Source organism: Mixophyes fleayi, chromosome 3 (assembly GCF_038048845.1).
Source record: "Mixophyes fleayi isolate aMixFle1 chromosome 3, aMixFle1.hap1, whole genome shotgun sequence".
Classification (NCBI taxonomy): Eukaryota; Metazoa; Chordata; class Amphibia; order Anura; family Limnodynastidae; genus Mixophyes; species Mixophyes fleayi.
Genome location: NC_134404.1, coordinates 148119300 through 148140937, shown reverse-complemented (window position 1 = coordinate 148140937; position 21638 = coordinate 148119300). Strand labels below are relative to the sequence as shown.

Below are 21638 nucleotides of genomic sequence, written 5' to 3'. Positions count from 1 at the left end.
TGTCCTGGATTCCTTTTTAGCTTACACTTATTCAGTGTCAGATGAACTTGCCCCCACATAAATCTATAGATTCAGCTGAAGACAAACCCTGTACATTATCCCAGTCTATACCTTTAGACACAAAGTATTTACCCATCCAATTCATTATCTTCTTGTACTGTTCTTGGTTTTGCACCAAACTATTTTTCTTTTTTAGGGATGTACAACTTAATTACAAAACGTAAGGCTTCCACAAAATCATTGGATAACGCCTCATCACAGGCTCCACCAACCTGATTATATAACTACTACTTTCGTTCCACAGGTTCTGCAAGAGAACTGAGAAGGAAAATAGAATAAAAGACCTAAACTAACTAAAACGCCAACACCTCTTACTAGGGCTTACCTGAAACAGGTGTCCTTCGTTTTTTGGGGGTCAAGATGAGCTCCATATTGTATCTAGGACTCAACGATGCAGAAGCGTGCAGACTCCTTCCTCTGAGTGTTTATCTGAAGGTAACATCAGCCGCTCGGGTGACACTTTAATGACACATTTGCACTCGCTCTTCAAATTAAAATACAGACTAACTACCTGGTGCGCTAATTCATAGAGCCAACACAGGGACCTTCTGGATCCTCTCTGGGAACAAGGTAAGGAGGAGTTACACTATATACCTTCCAGGGGTGTCAATTTTTTCCCCGTCTCTTCTTACCCGATTAAGGATTAATTTGTGTGAAAAGGAAATGACGATTTGAGAAAATCTCAATTTGATTATTCCAAGACTTAATATTGGTACTCTGAACCCATAAAAAGATCTTCTACATTTCCATAAAGGTAATATGCCCCCCATGAAGAACTAAGGGACACGAGTGGACCTTCAAAAATATAATGTTGCCCATGACTGTTGTTAGATCTAATGAGCAGGACCATGAAATCTTTTGCCTCAAGGTACATTCCCTATATTGTCATTTATGTTCTCTGTAATAACACATCGCTCACTGCTGTTGAATGGTTTTTGTTTTTTTTTGGCTTTTCTTAAAATAAAGGATGTTCAGAATTATACATTAGTTAATTAATATCGAATAAACCTGGAGCAGCCTACACCATAGTTTTAACAAAAACATTTGCTATTGGGCTTTATTGCATTAAAGACAAACTTTGTTCTGTGTTTAGAGGCATGGCCAGGGTCCAGTAACAAGACAGATAACATGTGGTAGGCAATTGTGCAATTTGGCCTTCTGTGTGCTGCCAATTTATACACAGTAATTCAGGCTGAACGAATGCAAAGTATACAGTGCAAGTCTGTGAGCATAAAGAGCTATAGTACAATATAGATACAGGGTATATTAGCTTTGATAAACCACACCTGAGCGGAAATTAAAAAGCCTACAAAACCAAGTTTTTTTAAACTCATGTGGACCTATCTTGGACTACATTCCACAGAATAAGAACCCCTGCCTAATAATAATGTTAGGATAGAGTATACATGTATACTTTTTATGACCAATTTGCTTTAAAATGTAAAACACATTAGGTGACAAAAAAATAAAAAATAAATTACAGAAGTAAATGAGTTTTGCAAAAGAACATATGTGCAGGAAAAAAAATGGAACTTGCAAACATGACCATCTTAAAATTACCTGAACCAAAAATATTACCAGCTCATACACTTGCCAGGCTAATATACCACATCACTACTGCCTACTCCACCCTACCTCCATGACCTCCCCATATCCACCAACTCTACTTCCTCCTCCTGCCATGTCTACTCCTGCCCCAATTCAATCCTACAGGCTCTGATTTACTCCTCCCACTAGACATGCGTTTGACTTTAGTCCTCATGCACCCTAACAGCTCATGTTTTGAGGATTTCTGTCTGTAGAACAGGTAGGAAAATGACTGACCCAATCAAGTAGACTAAGTCACCTGTGCATGATTAAATAAATTCTGAAAACATGAACTGTTGGGCTTGTGTCAGGACTGGAGGTGAGAAACTCTGCTCTAGACTGAAAGCTCTCATACGGAGGGGCTGTCCCTACCCTAGATCTCTTGTCCGCACCTTCTTTGTTGTGTATGTGTGCAACAGTTATTATGATTGTTATAATTTCTGTTAAATTTAGAGCTTAAAACACACAAAGTCCATTAAAAAACATACAATATATACTTTTAAACAATACCTAGTAATTTGCACTATATTTCCTCATGAACCTCTGTGTCGGGGTCACCAAGTAAACAAACACAATTCTAGCGCCGACAGCTTGAAGAGAGCACTCCTTTTAATAAGCGGATAGTGAAAAAGTTTCCAGAAATAACACCAGAATTAAATCAATTCAGGAGCCATTTTTCTGACCTGGGATCCCTCATCTCAGCAGCATGGACAGCTAGGACAGGTTGGGTCTCACAGCACTCAGATCTGCAATGGTTGCCTTCCAGTAATGGCAGGCAGTTTTCATTTTTATTAAGTGGCTTCCCTGCTAGTCTAGGTTTATTGGTATTTTCACCTGGACTTAAACTGCCATATTTGTTTATGTTCATGAGTCCTCTACTACACAATCAGTATTGGTCTGTACCTTGAAGGACATGGAAAGACTGTAGGTGACAAGGTTGCCCTTTATATCAATATGGTCAATTTCTATACTTCCTGAGCATGTACTTTTACTTCTGAGGCCAAAAGGTCAACGTCAAGAAAATTCCAAGATCAATCAATTAACACAGAATGGATTAGACCAGTTATGGACAACCCAATATATTTGAAGGGCTGCATGTGCAGCCCTCCAACCTCGAAAAGGGCAGCACACTACCCTTAATTTCAAACACACCTTCGGCACCCCCACATCACTCAACCCAAAATGCACCCACATGCCCCAATATTCCACCACATGACATTCAGATCCACCACCTGCTCCCAAATATAACACATTCCCTCACACCCCCACTTGTCACAAAATTCCCCCACATTCCAATATGTAATCTGAAACTTCCACATGGGACTCAGAACTCCCCACAATTACCTGCACAGCTGGAGCCCGCAGAGAAAGGAGGGACATAATGCAGTGCATTCTGAACTGCATCAACAACTTCTTCTCTGATTGGTTGTGCTGTGTGACCTCCCTTCAGAGTTCGCATGACAAGGAAGCCAGCTTCTATCATTAACATGTATTCTCTGCCTACAGAAAATATGTGAGATCGTTAGCAGTTTCTGTGGGTTACAGGTGAAGGTTCGGACAGGCCGCCTGTTGCCCACCACTGGTTTAGACCAATTCTCATATTTTCATAATGTGTCAGTTTCACCAGGAACAGCTATTTTTTTCTTAGTCAACCCAAGTGTATGTTATATTTAGGTTTTTTTTCCCCCCTGTAGACATAGCTTATTATCTTAGTATACAGAATCAAATGTATACATCACTTCCTATGATTCCCCATAATTACAATCACTCCAGAACCAACTACAGTTGGTAAATGTATCATTCTGTGGATTTGCCAAATCGCAGATTTTCTGCACATTTAATCCAGCCAAAACTCGCTGGGTTTTGCCTTTAATAAAATTGCTGTTATGGGCGTCAAAATTGTCAATTTACAGAATCCACAGATTAGTACATCTTCCCCCAGAAATGTACCAAAAATTGTACTCAGCTAGGTGTCCTGAGCACAGGGATATAACATAAGGTATTTCCATACATTTCAGCTTAATTACACTGTTTTGTGACACCTATTTTGTTGTTACCCTGCCATCTTAAATGAGTAAATCATAAGCAATATTGCCTTACAATAAATTTATTTCTTAACCAACCAACAAACCAAGTACACAAATATATGCACACATTACCACATATATAAAACAAATATAATATAACTCATTATGATTTGCATGAATCTTGATAAAGTTAACAGAAATGTCATCCACAATTTGTAAAAGAAGCATTCTAAAACACATTACTTTAAAGCCTGAAATACATTTACAGGAGAACATGATGGTAAAATGTTTTGGTTTTCTTCCCTTCAGACATACATACTAGTATAGTGTTGAAATACAAATAATTTTTGAGTAAGGCGCAGTCCAAAATAAAATGTTTCTAGTAACCTCATGTGTCATTTTAAATGAGCGAGGGCTTAGCACCACTCATATCACACAAAGGGAAATTATGTAAGTTTAATGATTGATTTGTTTCCCCTTTGTTTTACATTTCCACCAAGCTCCGTCTGACTGCTTCTTCAATATTGGCTTCTGTGGAAAAGAAAAGAAAAATACATAAAGCTGTGGCATTAGAAAATGTGCTAAATGTTTGCATTGTGGAAACGGAACCAGCACTTTTAAGATCGTTATTTGTAAACTGCATTATCACTGCTTAATGAAGACTATGTACACATTGGCACTTGCTATACTCTTACTATTATTTTTGCTGCTATCAACAAGTTAAAAGTAGAAAGGGTTGTGTTGCTCTAAGCAGCCCAACACCTGCTTAATTTTCTAAAGTGTACTAGAAAAATGGCAGATAAAATCTGATTGCTTGCAATGTGCAACACCTTCCACAGAGATCCCTATGCTTGATGTGGTGTTGATACAACTGACACGGTTTCAAACAATTAGAGAGAAAAAAAAAACAAGAAGCAGACCTGTACTGCTTAATTTCGTTGCGCCTCTGTGCCTACTTTTTTGCTGCAGAAATAAGATAAACAGCATTACCTCTCCCTTAAGCCAACATTTTTCAAAATTCAACACATAACAGACAGCATTGTGTTCTAAATCCACAATAAGCCTCATGAAATAAAAATTGTAATGATGGAAGTATTATAATACATTTGGAAATAGCTTCAAACAACATTATACAATATAATAAATAAGACATAGTACAAGGCAGTAATCAGCACACAGATTGCTCTACTATACAACAAATAGACCACACCATCATTACGTGATTAATTTATATTTGCCACAATAGTGATATTTAGGTGTTATATAAGTCCCAGAAAAGCTGTACCACAAATTAACGTGGCTTGCACAAACAGAAAGATACTCCCATTTAGGACACAACTATCAGCATGTAAGTTAGATTAGAAAGCAGCATTAGCTGTCAGATCTGTCCATTATGGTGTTTAGCGATTAATTTGGCAATACCCGTATATATCTAGAAATTGCAAATATTCGTATTAGCAGCAGACCTGGAATGTCCCATGTATTGTGTATCAAATTTATGCACAGGAAATTTATTTACCTCTATTACAATAATTTACATGTCGCCGTATTATGATTATTTTTTTGATTATTAGAAGGGTGCTCTTTAAACATTAGCTCAAAGCTAATTACAGACATAAAAAAAATCATGTTTTTAGAGGTAAAAGCACTCCAATTAGCTGTGATGTTCCTCAGAACATCGTGGCCACGGGATTTTGACAGAAATCTCAGCTGATTTCCCTCGCACCAAAAATGAGCGGAGAATTTACCATAGTAACAGTAAGTGAATTCCCCCACAGAGTTAATTATGTGAAATAGAACAGAACATTTGATTTAGGTGTCTTATTTCTAATGCTAATTACACCTTGAATGTATATAGAGAAGTTATTTTACAATAGTCTGTGTATGTATCTCTATATATCTCATATATATATATATATATATATATATATATATATATATATATATATATATATATATATATATATATATATACACATACATATATACATACACATACATACATACACATACACACATATATATACACATACACACGTGCTGATCAGGCAAATTATTTATTGACAACCAATTTGACAATGAATGATCTGGCAGTTAAAGTCAGCTGTGATATCAAACACCGTCAAAGAAGGTATTATCTTTGCGTGACTTCATGCATTAGTTAGAACACTCTGATCAGCACATTTTAAGCCATATGTACACAGGCTACTGTAGTGTAAATTCTTTACATAAAATGTGTAATTAGAACTTATGTGTTTTGTGATTAATAGTATGGAGGAATTTCAAATTATAGTAATTACAAATTCAAATAAGAAACCAAATCTAGAGCTGCGGTAACATCCCGATAGAATAATAAAAAAGGTAATCTAATCTATACCAGCCAAAGATGCCCAGGTTTGCCCCGAATGGGACGGCACAAATAGACTCCTGCTCAAATTGGCACTAATAGAAGTTGGTTCTTATATAAGTTAGCAAGACCCAGCTAACCTGGTCCCCATGGTGGTCCCACTGTCAGCAAATAATAGTGCTCATTAAATAAAATAAAAAGTGAGCACAAGAATAAATAAAATAGAGTGAAGAAGAATTTCACATTGCCTCTGACAATAGTCTAAGAAAAAAAATAAAATAAAAAAAGAATCAACTGCTGCTACTCCTGCCTCACGGGGAATGTGAATATTAAACGCCTTTACACCCAGTGTTTAAAAAAAGAAGAAAGAAAAGATTTATCTTTACAGACAATATCTTATATAAGATTTAGAATGTGAGTGGTACCTGTAAAATGAGGTGTGCAACATGGTTTTGTAACGACATGGAGTAATAATTTATCTTTTTATGTTGTCAGACATCCGATTGCAGATAAGTTAACCAGGAGGTAAAGGATCCTTAAGCTCTTCTTGAAATCAGTTTGTAAAATCTTCTAGGAGTCTACAAAAATCTTTATCATCCGATTGTCTTAATTCTTTTTTAACAGTCAAAATAATCAAGAATTTCCCTTGCCTCATCAGCAGACTTTATCACTATGGTTGACTAATTTTCTCAAGGCTTGCCTTCTGCTACAGCAAGATTTTACATTCTATTATCCCAATGTTTACCTAGATCTTCCTCTCATAGGTTTTTAAAGTATTGCAATGTGGTTTTATAGAAGATCTCTATTGGTGCATGCATGATTAATTCGATAAAAATCAGTATTCTGTCTTAATGTAGACCTTATTCTAATATCCTCTTGATGTGCATTATTGATAAATCAGATAAAATTCACAATTTAACTAGCTCTCTTGTGGTATGACAATTCCACAATTACTCTAATCTAGAAAGTCAAACCATCTCATTCTTATCCAAAATAGAACCCCTTCAATATTCCATTTCTGTAGATGCAAGGTACCGTTTTCTACTCAATTTACAAGCATATTTATTGAGATCAATAAAAACTCTCGAATGGATTAGGAAAATTAAAATATAAAAAATGATAGCTACAGGTCTCAAACTCCAAGGTAAATAAAAAAAAATCAAATGAAATTCTTACAAATCACTGTATATAAAATATACCACAAATTCATTCACAAGATCCACACCTTATAAGTAGAGGTCACCAAAGTTTCAAACTGCTCAGATTCAAAAAGTATAAGGGAGTGCACCTCTCAGTTAAGTTTCAGTCTTACATCCAGACCTTTTTCAAGACAGATTTTCATTGAACAGCAGACTGCTGTTCAATGAAAGAGTCGACTGAAACGTTGACTATGATAGAAAGAATATAAAAAGTGAAAAAAACAATATAGGCGTTTAGTGAATTGTGATACCAAAACTTCAAAACTCCATGTGTACAATAAAAAACACAGCATCAAAAGTGCAAAAGGATAAACATACAATTTGTACAGCAGGCAGCTCCTTAATTTTTAGCACTTATTTGCAAGTGCCCAAATAGATCTGAAAAACAGAAATAGAAGCGCCACACAGTGTATCATAAATAAAAAAAATATTTAAATGAAACAAGTGAAATAGCCTCGTACCAAAAATAAAATAATAAGCAGCTTATCTGATGTAGTCATTTCAAAGGAAGATATATGATAAGAGTCCTCTTGTGTATATTCTTTTTGACATCAGATCGTTACACCGACTCTATCAAGAGGTCAAAGATTTTTTTGTGACCGGATACACTTATCTTTGCTGACCTCTTGATAAAGTCGGACGACGAAACGCGTTGAGGTGGAGGAGGCTTTCTGTTCTCTCCTGTGTTTTTCCTGAAACTACCCCGGCCAGGTGGAATCTTGGGACATGTACTTTCTACCTTGGAGTTGCACAGATAAGCCTTATTGCTTTTACTTTATTGTACGGGCACATTTTTACTGTTATTAAATCCTTTTTGTGAAGATTGAGTCTATCTGGATATTTATCCTAGTTTCTGATTTGATTGTGTAGCAGTCTGATACTAGCATTGCAGACTTACTACACTATAATATTTCTCTTCTGAGCTTCCAGTGTAACTATCTGATGTCAAAAAGAATATACACAAGAGGACTCTTATCGTATATATTCCTTTGGAGTGACTACATCAGATAAGCTGCTTATTATTTTATTTTTGGTACGAGGCTATTTCACTTGTTTCAGTTAAATTTTTTTTTTATTTATGATACACTATGTGTGGCGCTTCTATTTTTGTTTTTTAGATATAATAGAAAGAAACTGGATTGAAAATAAAGAAATCTTATCTGTTTTAAATGGTAAGCACCCTCTACTTTTTGAATATGTACTAGCTACTATGGAAATGGGAGCTATTGTGGAGCACTTCAAAGAGGATTTACTTGAAGATGTGAGTGCAGACTCCGGATGGCTAATTAATATTTTTTTTCAATTGGTCTTGTATTTGCTACCATTATTACTACTTGCAAGCACAAGATAGGATATCCATATTTGAACACCTCAGCTGATCTACACTGTGGGGAGTTCATCGCACTAATAGCAGATGATATCTGCAGTCAGACCGGGCAAGAGATCAGTGGAGTACTGTACTTTACTTTCTGTAAGCTAACCACTTATTCCAGGTCTTTTCAAACTTTTCAATGTTTCTCCTAAAATACTGTTCAGTTTAGCTTCATTTAAAGTCACAGAATGAGGGAAAAAGGATCTGACTTTATTATGTGTCATTTGTATAAGTGAAACTTGAAACTGCAAAAAGTCATCTGAATTAAAGTAGAGGGACAAGATGTGTTTCCATCAACTCTGAAAAAAGTCTAGTAGGAAGAAAAAAAAAAAACTGTGCAGCTATCTGTATAATTATTGTTTATTCATATAATGGGGACACCTTCCTAAATGTACCTTGTCCATCTGTGCAAGCTCATTTAAATAATCTCGCAAAATGAAATCCACTTGAGTACACAATGCAGAGCAATTTTCAGCCTATTCTACATGTAGCAAGGAACACCTGTAATCCAACAAACTCCTCCCCTAAGAAAGTGCAAACTTTTGCTCCCCTGCAGAAGATGTCAATTGCCATGTAAGTGCATGCACTTACCTGTAAAAACCGGACAACTTGTGCATAAGTAGGTACATGAAATTACAAAAGAGCGCTTACACTACATTTAATGTATTCCACTACCAGATTTACATTGGGGCTTATTGAACCCTATTTTTACAGCACTTGAAACTGGTGAATGCTATACCAGCAGGACATCCTGCAGGAGCCTAGCAAGTGACTAGGCATATGTACCATATGTTTATAAAACAGGAATGCCTAAATGTAGAGAAAAGAAAACATGTTAATTAGAAAAGGATGCAAAATATAGTCATCTTACAAGGGAAAGACAAAAGGGGAGGTAGTGGTTGGAAAGTAAAGTACCAGCCTTGGATAATGTGAAGGATTTAAAAGAAAAAAACACAACAACAAATAAAAAAAGAAAACAAAATCTGAGTGACAAACCTTCCTCCAGTTCCACTGAATTTATTTCCAAGCCACCATCATCTGTTTCTGTAGAGAGAAAAAGCCCATGACACTGTGCTAACAAAAATGGAAACATACAAACAGAAAAGTGGCAAGTGTAACAGAAATACTGGACTCCACTCAAAGTTATAATAAAAAGATGCTCACATTTAAAAAAAAAAAAAAAAAAATTCTGTAGCACCACTAGAGATTTATGCAGAGCTAATGTATCTATGGGGAGGGTAACAGTGCAGAAGTCTTTGAATGGATCAATGGAGAAGCATAGCATTAAAAAAATGTGTAACCATTCCTATATTAGGTGGTTAGTTTAGTATGCTCAAAAAAGTAAGTATAGCAGCTATGCTTGTTGCCATAGCTCTGCAAAACCATACCCTCTTCAGAAGTCATACACTTTGTCTGACACTACATTACCTTTTTCTATGCCAGTAATATAAAAATAGCCACACTGAACAAGGTAACTATTATCATCATCAATCTCAGGTTTCAAATAGTATGTCAGATCTAATAAATAATATGAAGCAAATGAAAGTAAAAATAAATACGTTTGGGAGCCATGAAAACTGAATAGTCATAGTAATATCAAATAAAATTCCTTGCTAAATGCATTCTTAGTGCTCAGTACATTCTAAACATACAAAGACTGGGGGTAGGAAGCCATGTTTGGAACATGTAACACTTTTTTATTTGGTAGCCTGAAAGCAATGAGTTTTCTTTTCTGTAATTAAAGCATTTACCGTATATACTCGAGTATAAGTCGACCCGAATATAAGCCGAGGCACCTAATTATACCACAAAAAACTGGGAAAACGTATTGACTCGAGTATAAGCCTAGGGTAGAGAGAGAGTTTAATGAACAGTGAAGTAAAACATGAAGCTGTGGTCAGAGGGAAGGAAATCTCCCAGACATGGCATGAAGTCCCATTAATCCAAGAGGATGTTTTCCTTTCAGTTAACCATAGGAAAGAGGGCATTATCAGACCTACTCAGAGAACCTGAGGTTGGAGAAATATATGGAGTTTTGTTCTTTTTGCTTTCTCAAGTTTGCTGTCTCCAATTGAAACTCCCCACAAAACAGTTATCTGAGTGAGTGCTCTCACTGTACTGCGTTTTCAGTAGATCATATGAAGTGGAACACGTGCGTTAATCCCCTCAGTGTGAGGAGAGGCAAAAACATGGAAAGTTCAGCTCAACATAAAGAGCGCACACAGCCCACACCACATGCCACATTTACTGCTTACCCGGCAGCCATAGGATGTTCTTAGTACACTTGTTTTTTTTATCATGTCCAACTTCAACCCGAGGGGGGAGGGGGAGGGGGATAGGGAGAGAGAGTTCATCCTTTTACTTACCTCCGCAGAGACTAGATCAGTCAGGGTTCGTGTGCGCGGAGACTAGGTCAGTCAGGGTTCCACCTCCGCAGTGGAACGTATGTGCGTTCCAAATGCCGAACTTCCTGTCCACGGACAGGAAGTTCGGCATTTGGAACGCACATGCGTTCCACTGCGGAACTTACGGCAACAAGCACCAAACTCTTGTAAGTTGATTTTTTCTTTCTCTTTCTCTTCAGCCCTTAAGCGGAACTTAAGGGCTGAAGCTATGGAGGCAGGCACCACCCTCGTTATGGCCGTGCATTGTGGTCCTGGAGTATCACTCGAGTATAAGCCGAGGGGGAGCTTTTCCAGCACAAAAAATGTGCTGAAAAACTCGGCTTATACTCGAGTATATACGGTACTTGTTTTCATGCATTTTCGCAACCTATTCTTACAGTAGGAGAGAGGTAGTTTATTTACTGTGCTTCAGAGTTGCACAGTAAACATCTTGGGTGCATATATAGTTAAACGTCTTCCAACATGAGCCACACAAGAGTGGTCTGCTCTGCTACCCTCTCCAATTTATTTTCCCAATTGTCATGACCTGACTTTTAGATACATTTTATACAACAAGGAGAAAAAGGAAATATGTGTATATCAAAGGCAACCTATGATCAATTTCTATATAACAAAATCACAATCCATTTGTTATCTTAAAATATAAGGGCACAACTTGTCAGCCAGGGTGCCTTATTGCTCAATAATATCAACTAATAGCAAAATATTACAATTTGTTTAACGAAAATGTGATTGAAAGCAATTACTGATAAAATGTTCGTATCAAACTATCAAGCCATGTCACTGTCATATAACTCTCTGATAATTTTATATCGTAATAATTCAGTATTTTGGCTCAGAATTCAGAATAAAAAGTAGATGAAATCAGTGTAAATAGTGATCTCAGAAGTGAGATTTTGCAAGCAAAAGTATTATTTGTATACTCTCACTAAGGTGGAGTGTAACAAGTTTCCTTTAGTAAGTTTACTTTTTAAATGTGTATTTTATTCAATATTATAGCACTTTTCCTTTACATTAGAAATTCTTTCTATATTGATTGATCAGTGGCCACATTGCAGGAGATACAACGATTATTCCCTCAGGTCTAGCAGACAGATTACTTGAAGCCAATTATATGACAATGTGTGGAGTCAGGAAAAATGTTATATTAATACTATACTTTTACAATGTAGTGTCTGTCTAGTTGGTCTTTTAAGCCTAAGTCAATGTTTGGACAAAACTGTTATATTACCTAGCCCCCACACACAGAAAAATTGGGGGATGGTGTCCCACTCCTAGGAATCCTACATGAGAATTGCACTGTGAACTTTCAGCACAGGCAAAGGCCGTCCACCCACACATGCCATACAGCTCGAAAGTCATTCTATCTTTGATAAAGTCTGTGTTCAACAGATGAAACGCATCAGATATTCTACACTGGAATTGCGGTTTCTTATCGGATATTGGACTCATTATACTCACACTGCTACCAGGTTTTTTTTCCCCTCCAGGATTTATGTGCCCTAATTGATCTAATTGGAACTTGCTATCAATGCTGAAATCAATATCTAGTTTTTTGCATGTGAAGACCTACTCACCTTTGCTAATACGAACGTCACTGATGGCGAGGAAACCTACTGCTGTGCTTTTGGGTAATGTTCTCTGACAGTTGTGTACAGAGCACCCGGAAGAAGTCATAAGCTGCGAGCTGCAGCATTGGAACCACTGAGACAGTTAAGTGAGTTATATAATTTATTTCCTATGCAAGTCATTTGCCAGTAACATTCCATCAGGATATGGATGTGGAATACCATTAATATACCAGCATTACTTTAATTTCTATATATATTTCAACCTATGTGCTGTTTTGCTGGATATCTTGGAGGGATTTTATTGTGATTATATCTTTATATGCACTACCATATATTTACTAGTTACATGGACATATTCATCGATTTAGTCCCTTCATGGACACTATTTGTGATTTAATTTATACAGCTTTTAGTCCCAGTGTTTTTTAAATGTTTGGTTTCAAATACCAATTTATGAAGCCTATGCATTATGTTTATTGAGACATTAAAATATATTTTCTATATATTATCATCTCTGGTTTTATGTATCCTGTCAATATCTCCTTTGATTTTTCTAGTTAAGGCCAGACCTATATATCACTATTCAGCGCTGCATTTTCTTTTTGGTCTGTGGTCGTTTTTTGATTAGTGCATAGCAGTTGGCCCTGCTTTGCAGCTGCGATTTGTGTTTATTTAGTGTGGTGCAGCCCAGCACGGTATTCCTTTTTCTGTTCATACAGCTCAATAGTAGTACTTCTTCACATAACCAGGATTCCTTTGGGAGAGTTCACAGTGTATTGGCAACAAGTGAGGGTAGGTGACATGCTGGGATCTTTCCAAAAGGGGACTCTTCCTTTACAGCAGCAGCCAAAGTATTTAATTACATAAAATCATGATACAACACACACTATATATATATATATATATATATATATATATATATATATATATATATCTATATCTATATCTATATCTATATCTATATATATATATATATATATATATCTATCTATCTATCTCAATAGACAAAATAGCGCTAGGTGAATAACCAATAAAGTGAATAAATGTGTAAATAAACACAAACTATAACATACAGTAAGCAGATCAACATCAAAATAGCACCTATTTGCACATGCAAAACTTAATACAAAACACAAAACACAGAACCACCACACACAGTGTAATACAATATATATTTATTATGGTGGATAAATAGCCATTTACCAAAAGAATAATTATACGGGGGGGGGAATTCAATTCTGCTGTAACGCAGCGCTAAATCTATTGTCATTTCTGGGAGCCACAAGCAAAAATTTGTACAGAAATTACCGTATTAACTGTAATTACATGCACTATTACCGTAACGTTGGTAATAGTGCGCACACCGCATTACTTTCGACAGTAACGCAGCCAATTGAATCCCCCCCTATGAGTCTTATCTGATATCGGTACTTAATGGAATCAGGAATCTTCCTTAATAGTATACCATGTGGAGGTGTTGGATCCAATAGAAAAACTATAACTCAAGAAAAATATACCATAGTGTAGTATGAACTTAATAGCAGATCTCAAACTTCAAAAAATATATATATTTTTTTTAATGATATTAGCAAATCCAATAAAATCAAGCAATCAAATGCCCATGCATAAAAGAAACAAGTCGAATAAAATCTCTCTCTAAATCCATCTGGGGGACACTGCTGCCATAGGGTTGTATGGGGGCGCATTGAGTTGGCACTTGATTAGTTAACTAAACTTGCTGCTGACTCCTCTCTGCAACCCCTACAAGCCTCAGTATAATACTAAAACCCCTAGGAAGAGAGCAAAACAACCAAGACCACAAAGCAGAAGAGCAGAAGGGAGGGAACTCAATGTCCCCCAGATGGATTCAGAGAAATATTTAATGCAAGGTACATAAATCTTTTCTCAATGATTCACTCTGGGGGACACTGCTACCATGGGGACTTTCTAAAGCAGCCCCCTAAGGGAGGGATCGTTCAGATAGTCCGGCCCGCAAGACAATGCGACCAAACCCTGCGTCAGAAGATGCAAATACATTAAATTGATATAAATTGGTAAATGTATGAGCAGAGGACCAGGTGGCTGTCCAACAAAGCTGATCCGCAGAAGCACCATGGCACACAGCCCAAGTGCCCCCCCCCCACTGAATGATTGTAGTGAGCAGTGATTCTCCCTGGCACAGGACGGTTTAAACTCACATAAGCGTCTTATCATAGTCCATAGACTGCTTGGTGGCTGGCCAGCCCCTTTTCTGATAGTCAGAGAACAAAAAGGGCATCCGTTATTCTACAAAACGAAGTCCGATCCACATAGAGTCGTAGAGCTCTAATTACATCAAAGGAAGCTGAGGAGGAAGTTCCCCTTTAAAACACCCCTACCCTGAAGGCTGGAACTACAATGTCTTGATTTTTGTGGAAAAAGGAAGAAAGGAAGGGGCTGTCCTAAGGACCGCCCTATCTTCATGGAATACCAAGTATGGTGATCTGCATAACATGGCTTTAAGCTTTGACCCTGCGCGCCGACGCAATGGCCTTGCAGAAAAAAAACACTTTCCACGTCAAAAGGCGTAGTTTTGCTGAACAAAGCTGTTCAAAAGGAGGATTCTTCAAAACATTTAGAACCAGATTATGGTGCCAGAGAGTCAAAAGGAGAGACATAAGGAGGTTAAACACTCAATATTCCCAGGAGAAAAGTATGAACATAAGGTAAATAAGCTAGTTTTTACGCTGGAAAAACACAGGGCAGATACCTTAACCAGTGAACTTAATCAAAGTCCTGCTTGCAAACCTGTTTACAGGAACGCAAAAAAACCAAGAAAGTTTGAAGGATTCTGTCCTAAGCAAGTGACTCTCACACCAGCTAACATAAGCTCGCCAAACCCTGTGATAGATCCGTGCTGTAGATGGCTTTCGTGTCTGCATCAGCGTCTCCACTACTCCGCAAGAGAGTCCCTTGGATTGCCAGAGGCCGGCGTCAAAAGCCACACCATTAAAGCTAGACGAGGCAAGTCCGGGTGAAGATGCCTAAGCAGGTCGGGTTGAACGGGCAGGGCCCATCCTGGCCCAACCGCTGTCTGAAGAACATTAGCATACCAAACTCGCCTGGGCCAATTTGGTGCCACTATGATGACCGAAAGTCCTCCTAGATTAACTTGCCTGAGGACTCTTGGAATCCTTGGGAACGGTGGAAAAAACCCAGTTGAAATATCCCAGCTCATTCTCAACACATGCACCCGCTACTGCCGGCGGGACCCTGATTCTTGAACAAATCCTGGGTACCTGTATGCCATCAAGTCCAAATCTAGCCTGCTCCACTTCTGAATCAGATCCTGAAACACTTGCGGATGCAGAGACCACTCTCCCAGAAGCATCCTGTGTCTGCTGGATAATCCACTTCCAAGTTGTCGACTCCTGGGATGAACACTGCTGACATCACAAGAAAGAAACGAATTTCTGGTTTGTTACCATCGTAGCTTCCACACTTTTCGTTCCTCTCTGCCGATTTACGCATGCCACCGCTGTGGCATTGTTGGTTTGAAGACGCACCAGACTTTCCTAAAGTAAAGTTTGCGCCCCCTGAAGGGCCAGGAGCATCACCTTTAGTTAGAGAATGTTGATGGGCAGCAATGTGTCCAAAGACTTTGAAGACATAGATTTAGAACACTGCTCCCCATTCCTGAAGGCTAGCATCTGCTGTTACCAAGGTCCAAGACCAAGATACGAAGGAACGGCCCATTGTTGATAAGTCTGATCCAGCAACCAACAAAGGGAAAGGGGGGTCTCTGGAGACAGTTTTATCCTTTGGGATTTGAGATGGAGAGGGGACCCTGACCACTGTAGAAGGTCCCACTGGAAGGCACGAGAATGAAACAGACCGTATGGAATGGTTTAGAAGGCTCACACCATGAGTCCCAGGATCCTTATGCCTAGGTGCATGGAAGGACAAAAGTGTTGAAGCATTGTCCTTACCGCCTCCCGCAAGGAGCCTTGGGTTCCGGAAGGAAAACCTTCTGATGAATGGTGTTCATCAGAAGACACAAGAAAATCATCCTTTGACAAAGAACAGAGACTTGGGATAACTGAATAGCCACCCGTGCCTCTCCATGATCTGGTCAGAAACAGATGCTGCTACAGCATGCCACATGACAGGGCCTTGATTAGCAGGTCGTCCAAGTAAGGAATAATGCTCATTCTAATGTTCCTCAGGAGAGCAGCCATTACCGCCATAATCTTTTGTAAAAACCAAAGTAGGGTAGGATATCCCTCCCAGATAGAGACATGTAAATATAAGCGTCCCTGATATCTATTGATGCCATAAACTCCCATGATTCCAGACAGTTAATTACTGAGCAGATTGAGCAACTGTGACAGGATGGACCGCCTATGCCACCCTGTCTGTTGCTCCTGGGAACCAGCTGGGCTTACTCCGACACTGTTCCCTTTCTTTATCCCAACTGCGCCTTCACCATAATAGGAGATTACAATGCTGCCACCACTGGACTTAACAGCATTAAGAACCGCGTTCCTTCTGGCTAACGGTTGCTGCTAGTGTACCCTCTTGCTGGTACACCTGACCTCTTGCCGTCAGATCAGGATTGCTATGGATGGTTACACCCTGGCCAGAGCTTCAGGTAGCGGGCAAAACGTTGATACTGAATCCTGGGTCCACCTCAGAACAACCGAAGAATGGATTAGATTTGGGTCTAATCTGTAGGTCACAGGAATTCACAGCAGGGCAAGTAGTCGTCAAAGCAGGTTCTTGAAGCAAAAGATGGTTTATTAGGTCAAGTAGTCCTAACAAGGATGGTTTACACTGGTTGAAGGTAGCAGTGATCAGAAAGTAAGATGGAACAATAATGATACAATTCAGTATAAACCAGTGCGGTTCTATAAAGTTTTGGACACAGCCTAGCATGAGGTAAGCCAGTCCCCTGAACTCTTTGCTGGCCCCGAGAAGTCAGAGTTATTTTTAGTTATCAGGATGCAATATGTTTACCCAAAACATGTATTTAAATGCAATGCAACGTTTACAAAATCTACACTAATCTGCTTTAACCCAAAAAGTTCTGTGTGCATTATTCGGCCAGGATCCGAGATGCAGGCTACAAACCACACAGAGACAGCAGCCCCCCCTGCTGTGTATACAGGCTGAACAGACAAACGTGTTGGCCATGGAGATGAAAAGGTCTAATTAAAATGACAGACTTTCTTTAGAAAAGTTACACAAATCCAAATCATGACATCCTCTTTCAGAAGTTACGAATCAACACCTCAGAAATGAATGCATTTCCTATACAGAAATATAACCCAATATAATAAAATAAGTACATTTCTAATACACAGTATCAAGAATCAGTACATTTGCAACAATATAAATTGGCACACTGTGCTAATAATTTAAATATATTATTGCAAAAATTTATTTATAAGTGATCCAGCCACAGCAACCAAGAAAAGATTTGAGTAAAATCCCTGGCCCTTTTGAGACTCTGATACCTTGCATACCATAACGCCTGAAAGAAGGGAAGCGACTGACTGAAGCATCACCTGCCTTTTCTCCCGATTTAGCGGTAAAGAGGTGGCAAAGAACCGATGACATACCCCTTGGTCAAGATCCCCTGAATCCATGGGTCCCTGGAGGACGCCACCCACTGATCTCGGGACAGTAGTAGGCGACCCCCTACCCTTGTCATGAGAAGCTGCCGTCATGCAGATTGCTTATCCGAACTCTTTTAGATGGACGCCTCTTGGAGTGGGACCCTCTGTCTCTATGGGCCTGCCCTCTGGTTGCCAGAAGTCTGCATATATTCAGTAAATTTCCACTGAAGGGTGGGTTCCCACAAAAGGACTGCTGGAAAGAGCCAAATCTCAGAGACCGCACTCTTGGAACATTCACTGGAAGGAACGTTCTCCTTCCCCAGTGGCCTGATTAATCATGGTATCCAATTCTGGTCCAAGTAGAACAGACCCGGAATAAGTAACTGCCTCCAGAGACTTTTTAGACTCTACGTCCGCGTCCCAAAAACGAAGACAGAGAGTTCTGGCAGCTACTGCCGATGCTGAAGCAGCAGAAGAAATAGACACCGAATTTTGGACAGCTTCGTAAAAATTAGCAGCAGCTTCCTTCAAGCGCAACGCTAATGGCAGAAGTTCTGAATCTTGTAGCTCGGCTGCCAACCAATCAGTCCAAGATTCCATAGTTCTGGCGACCCACGCTGAAGAAAACATGGGTCTAAAAAAAGTACCAACAGCAGAAAAGATAGTTTTTAGGACACTCTCAATCTTTCCGTCAGTGGGATCCTGGAGGACCGCTGAACTGGGTATCTGCAAAGTGGTCTGACAGGGCAGTCTAGCTACTGGAGTGTCCACTCTGGGCACCTGTTCCCAGCGTTAAGTCTTCTGTTCCTGCAGGGGACATAGGTTAACAAACATGCGTGGAATAGTAAAAAACCTGCGAGGAATAGTAAACCTTTTATCAGTTTGTTTCAAAGCCACTTCTGCAATATCAGAGAGTTCTGCAGAAGGAGGAAAACAAACAGTTTTGGTCTTTTTTTCATTTAAATAGCCCTTAATCGAGAATCCCTGAACCTCAGTTTCAACCAAATCTAGGGCCTGTCTGACAGCCATGACCAGATCTTGAATACCATGGTACTTTAAATTTTCATCCGAGTCACTGCAACCTCCTAACTGGGTGAAGCCCGAGTCTTCCACCACTTCTCCTTCCTTCTCAGAGGAACCCCTGAATCATACAGGGCCAGCAATGGGTGAGAGGAGCGCGGACGCTTAGCCCTAGTAGGCCCACCACTTTGCCTTCTATGAGAAGCCAGGAACCTATTTAAGCGGTTTAAGTCCTTTCCTAGATAAGACGATCAAGCAGGTCCCACCAGGACGGGTTGAAAAAAGGGAGATCGGGATTGAGTCAGGTCCAATCCATTTCTCTGTGAATCTGTCTCTCCCGCCTTCACAGAGCCCATCGGGGTGGAAATTGTACAGGGGCCCGCAGTCATAGCTGCAGACTCTGCCTATCTGGTTAGCTGAGTGAGAATGGATACTGACTGTGCTAGTTAGGATACCCATGCTGGCCTTTCCACCACTACCGAGGCACCCCCCAGGACCTGCGCGCCACCAGCGCCTGCCTCACACTGTGCACAAACAGCCCCCTGGTCCTGCTGACCCACAGGAAGTTTTGAAGCACACACAACAGATATAAAATTGAATCCCTTTGTCAGACTTTGAACTATACTCTTTTTTCCCTATAAAAAAAAAGAAAAACTAAGATTTTTGTTTTACAATCACACCACATGGAGAATAAGAACAGTACAATTACTAGATTTGTCCCTGGTTAGTAGCCCCAAAACAGTGATATACCAACTACAGTCAGGTCCATAAATATTGGGACATTGACACAATTCTCATATTTTAGGCTCTATACACCACCACAATGGATTTGAAATGAAACAAACAAGATGTGCTTTAACTGTAGACTTTCAGCTTTAATTTGAGGGAATTTACATCCAAATCAGGTGAACGGTGTAGGAATTACAACGGTTTCTATATGTGCCTCTCACTTTTTAAAGGGACCAAAAGTAATGGGACAATCGACTCAAAAGCTATTTCATGGACATGTGTGGGCTATTCCCTCGTTATTTCATCATCAATTAAGCAGGTAAAAGGTCTGGAGTTGATTCTAGGTGTGACATTTGCATTTGGAATCTGTTGCGGTCGACTCTCAATATGAGATCTAAAGAGCTGTCACTATCAGTGAAGCAAGCCATCATTAGGATGAAAAATCAAAACAAACCCATCAGAGATAGCAAAAACATTAGGTGTGGCCAAATCAACTGTTTGAAACATTCTTAAAAAGAAAAAACACACCGGAGAGCTCAGCAACACCAAAAGACCCGGAAGACCACGGAAAAACAACTGTGGTGGATGACAGAAGAATTTCTTCCCTGGTGAAGAAAAACCCCTTCACAACAGTTGCCCAAATCAAGAACACTCTCCAGGAGGTAGGTGTATATGTGTCAAAGTCAACAATCAAGAGAGGACTTCACAAGAGTGAATATAGAGGGTTCACCACAAGATGTAAATCATTGGTGAGCCACAAAAACAGGAACACTAGATTAGAGTTTGGCAAACAACATCTAAAAAAGCCATTACAGTTCTGGAACAACATCCTATGGACAGATGAGACAAAGATCAACTTGTACCAGAGTGATGGGAAGAAAAGAGTATGGAGAACGAAAGGAACTGCTCATGATCCAAAACATACTGCCTCATCAGTGAAGCATGGTGGTGGTAGTGTCATGGCGTGGGCATGTATGGCTGCCAATGGAACTGGTTTTCCTTGTATTTATTGATGATGTGACTGCTGACAAAAGCAGCAGGATGAATTCTGAAGTGTTTCGGGCAATATTATCTGCTCATATTCAGTCAAATGCTTCACAACTCATTGGACGGCGCTTCACATTGCAGATGGACAATGACCCGAAGCATACTGCAAAAGCAAGCAGAGTTTTTTTTAAGGCTAAAAAGTGGAATGTTATGCAATGGCCAAGTCAATCACCTGACATGAATCCGATTGAGCATGCATTTCACTTGAAGACGACAAAACTGAAGGGAAAATGCCCCAAGAACAAGCAGGAACTGAAGACATTTGCAGTAGAGGCCTGGCAGAGCATCACCAGGGATGAAACACAGCGTCTGGTGATGTCTACGCGTTTCAGACTTCAGGCTGTAATTGACTGCAAAGGATTTGCAACAAAGTATTAAAAAGTGAAAGTTTGATGGAGGATTGTTTAGTTTGTCCCATTACTTTTGGTCCCTTAAAAAGTGGGAGGCACATATAGAAACCGTTGTAATTCCTACACTGGTCACCTGATTTGGATGTAAATTCCCTCAAATTAAAGCTGAAAGTCTGCAGTTAAAGCACATCTTGTTTGTTTCATTTCAAATCCATTGTGGTGGTGTATAGAGCCCAAAATATGAGAATTGTGTCGATGTCCCAATATTTATAGACCTGACTGTATGTTATATATTTAGGGTTGAGCACTCAGAATTATCGAAGCACA

At 39.2% G+C, this 21638-nt stretch overlaps 1 protein-coding gene across 6 annotated transcripts in view; it reads right to left on the bottom strand.

The window, feature by feature from the left end:
• Window positions 1-3738: 3738 nt before the first annotated feature.
• ZNF451 (zinc finger protein 451) overlaps window positions 3739-21638 on the bottom strand; it is a 102147-nt gene continuing 84247 nt past the window's right edge. For 5 of the 6 annotated variants that reach the window (XM_075202551.1, XM_075202549.1, XM_075202554.1 and 2 more), the window contains 2 exons: window positions 9589-9636; window positions 3739-4205 (listed from right to left, as the gene is read on the bottom strand). In XM_075202551.1, coding sequence (XP_075058652.1) covers window positions 4159-4205; window positions 9589-9636 — 95 coding nt within the window. In that variant the 3' untranslated portion in view covers window positions 3739-4158. Of the gene's footprint in view, window positions 4206-4594; window positions 4638-9588; window positions 9637-21638 lie in introns of all 6 variants that reach the window. The other variant, XM_075202553.1, reaches the window with a different exon arrangement.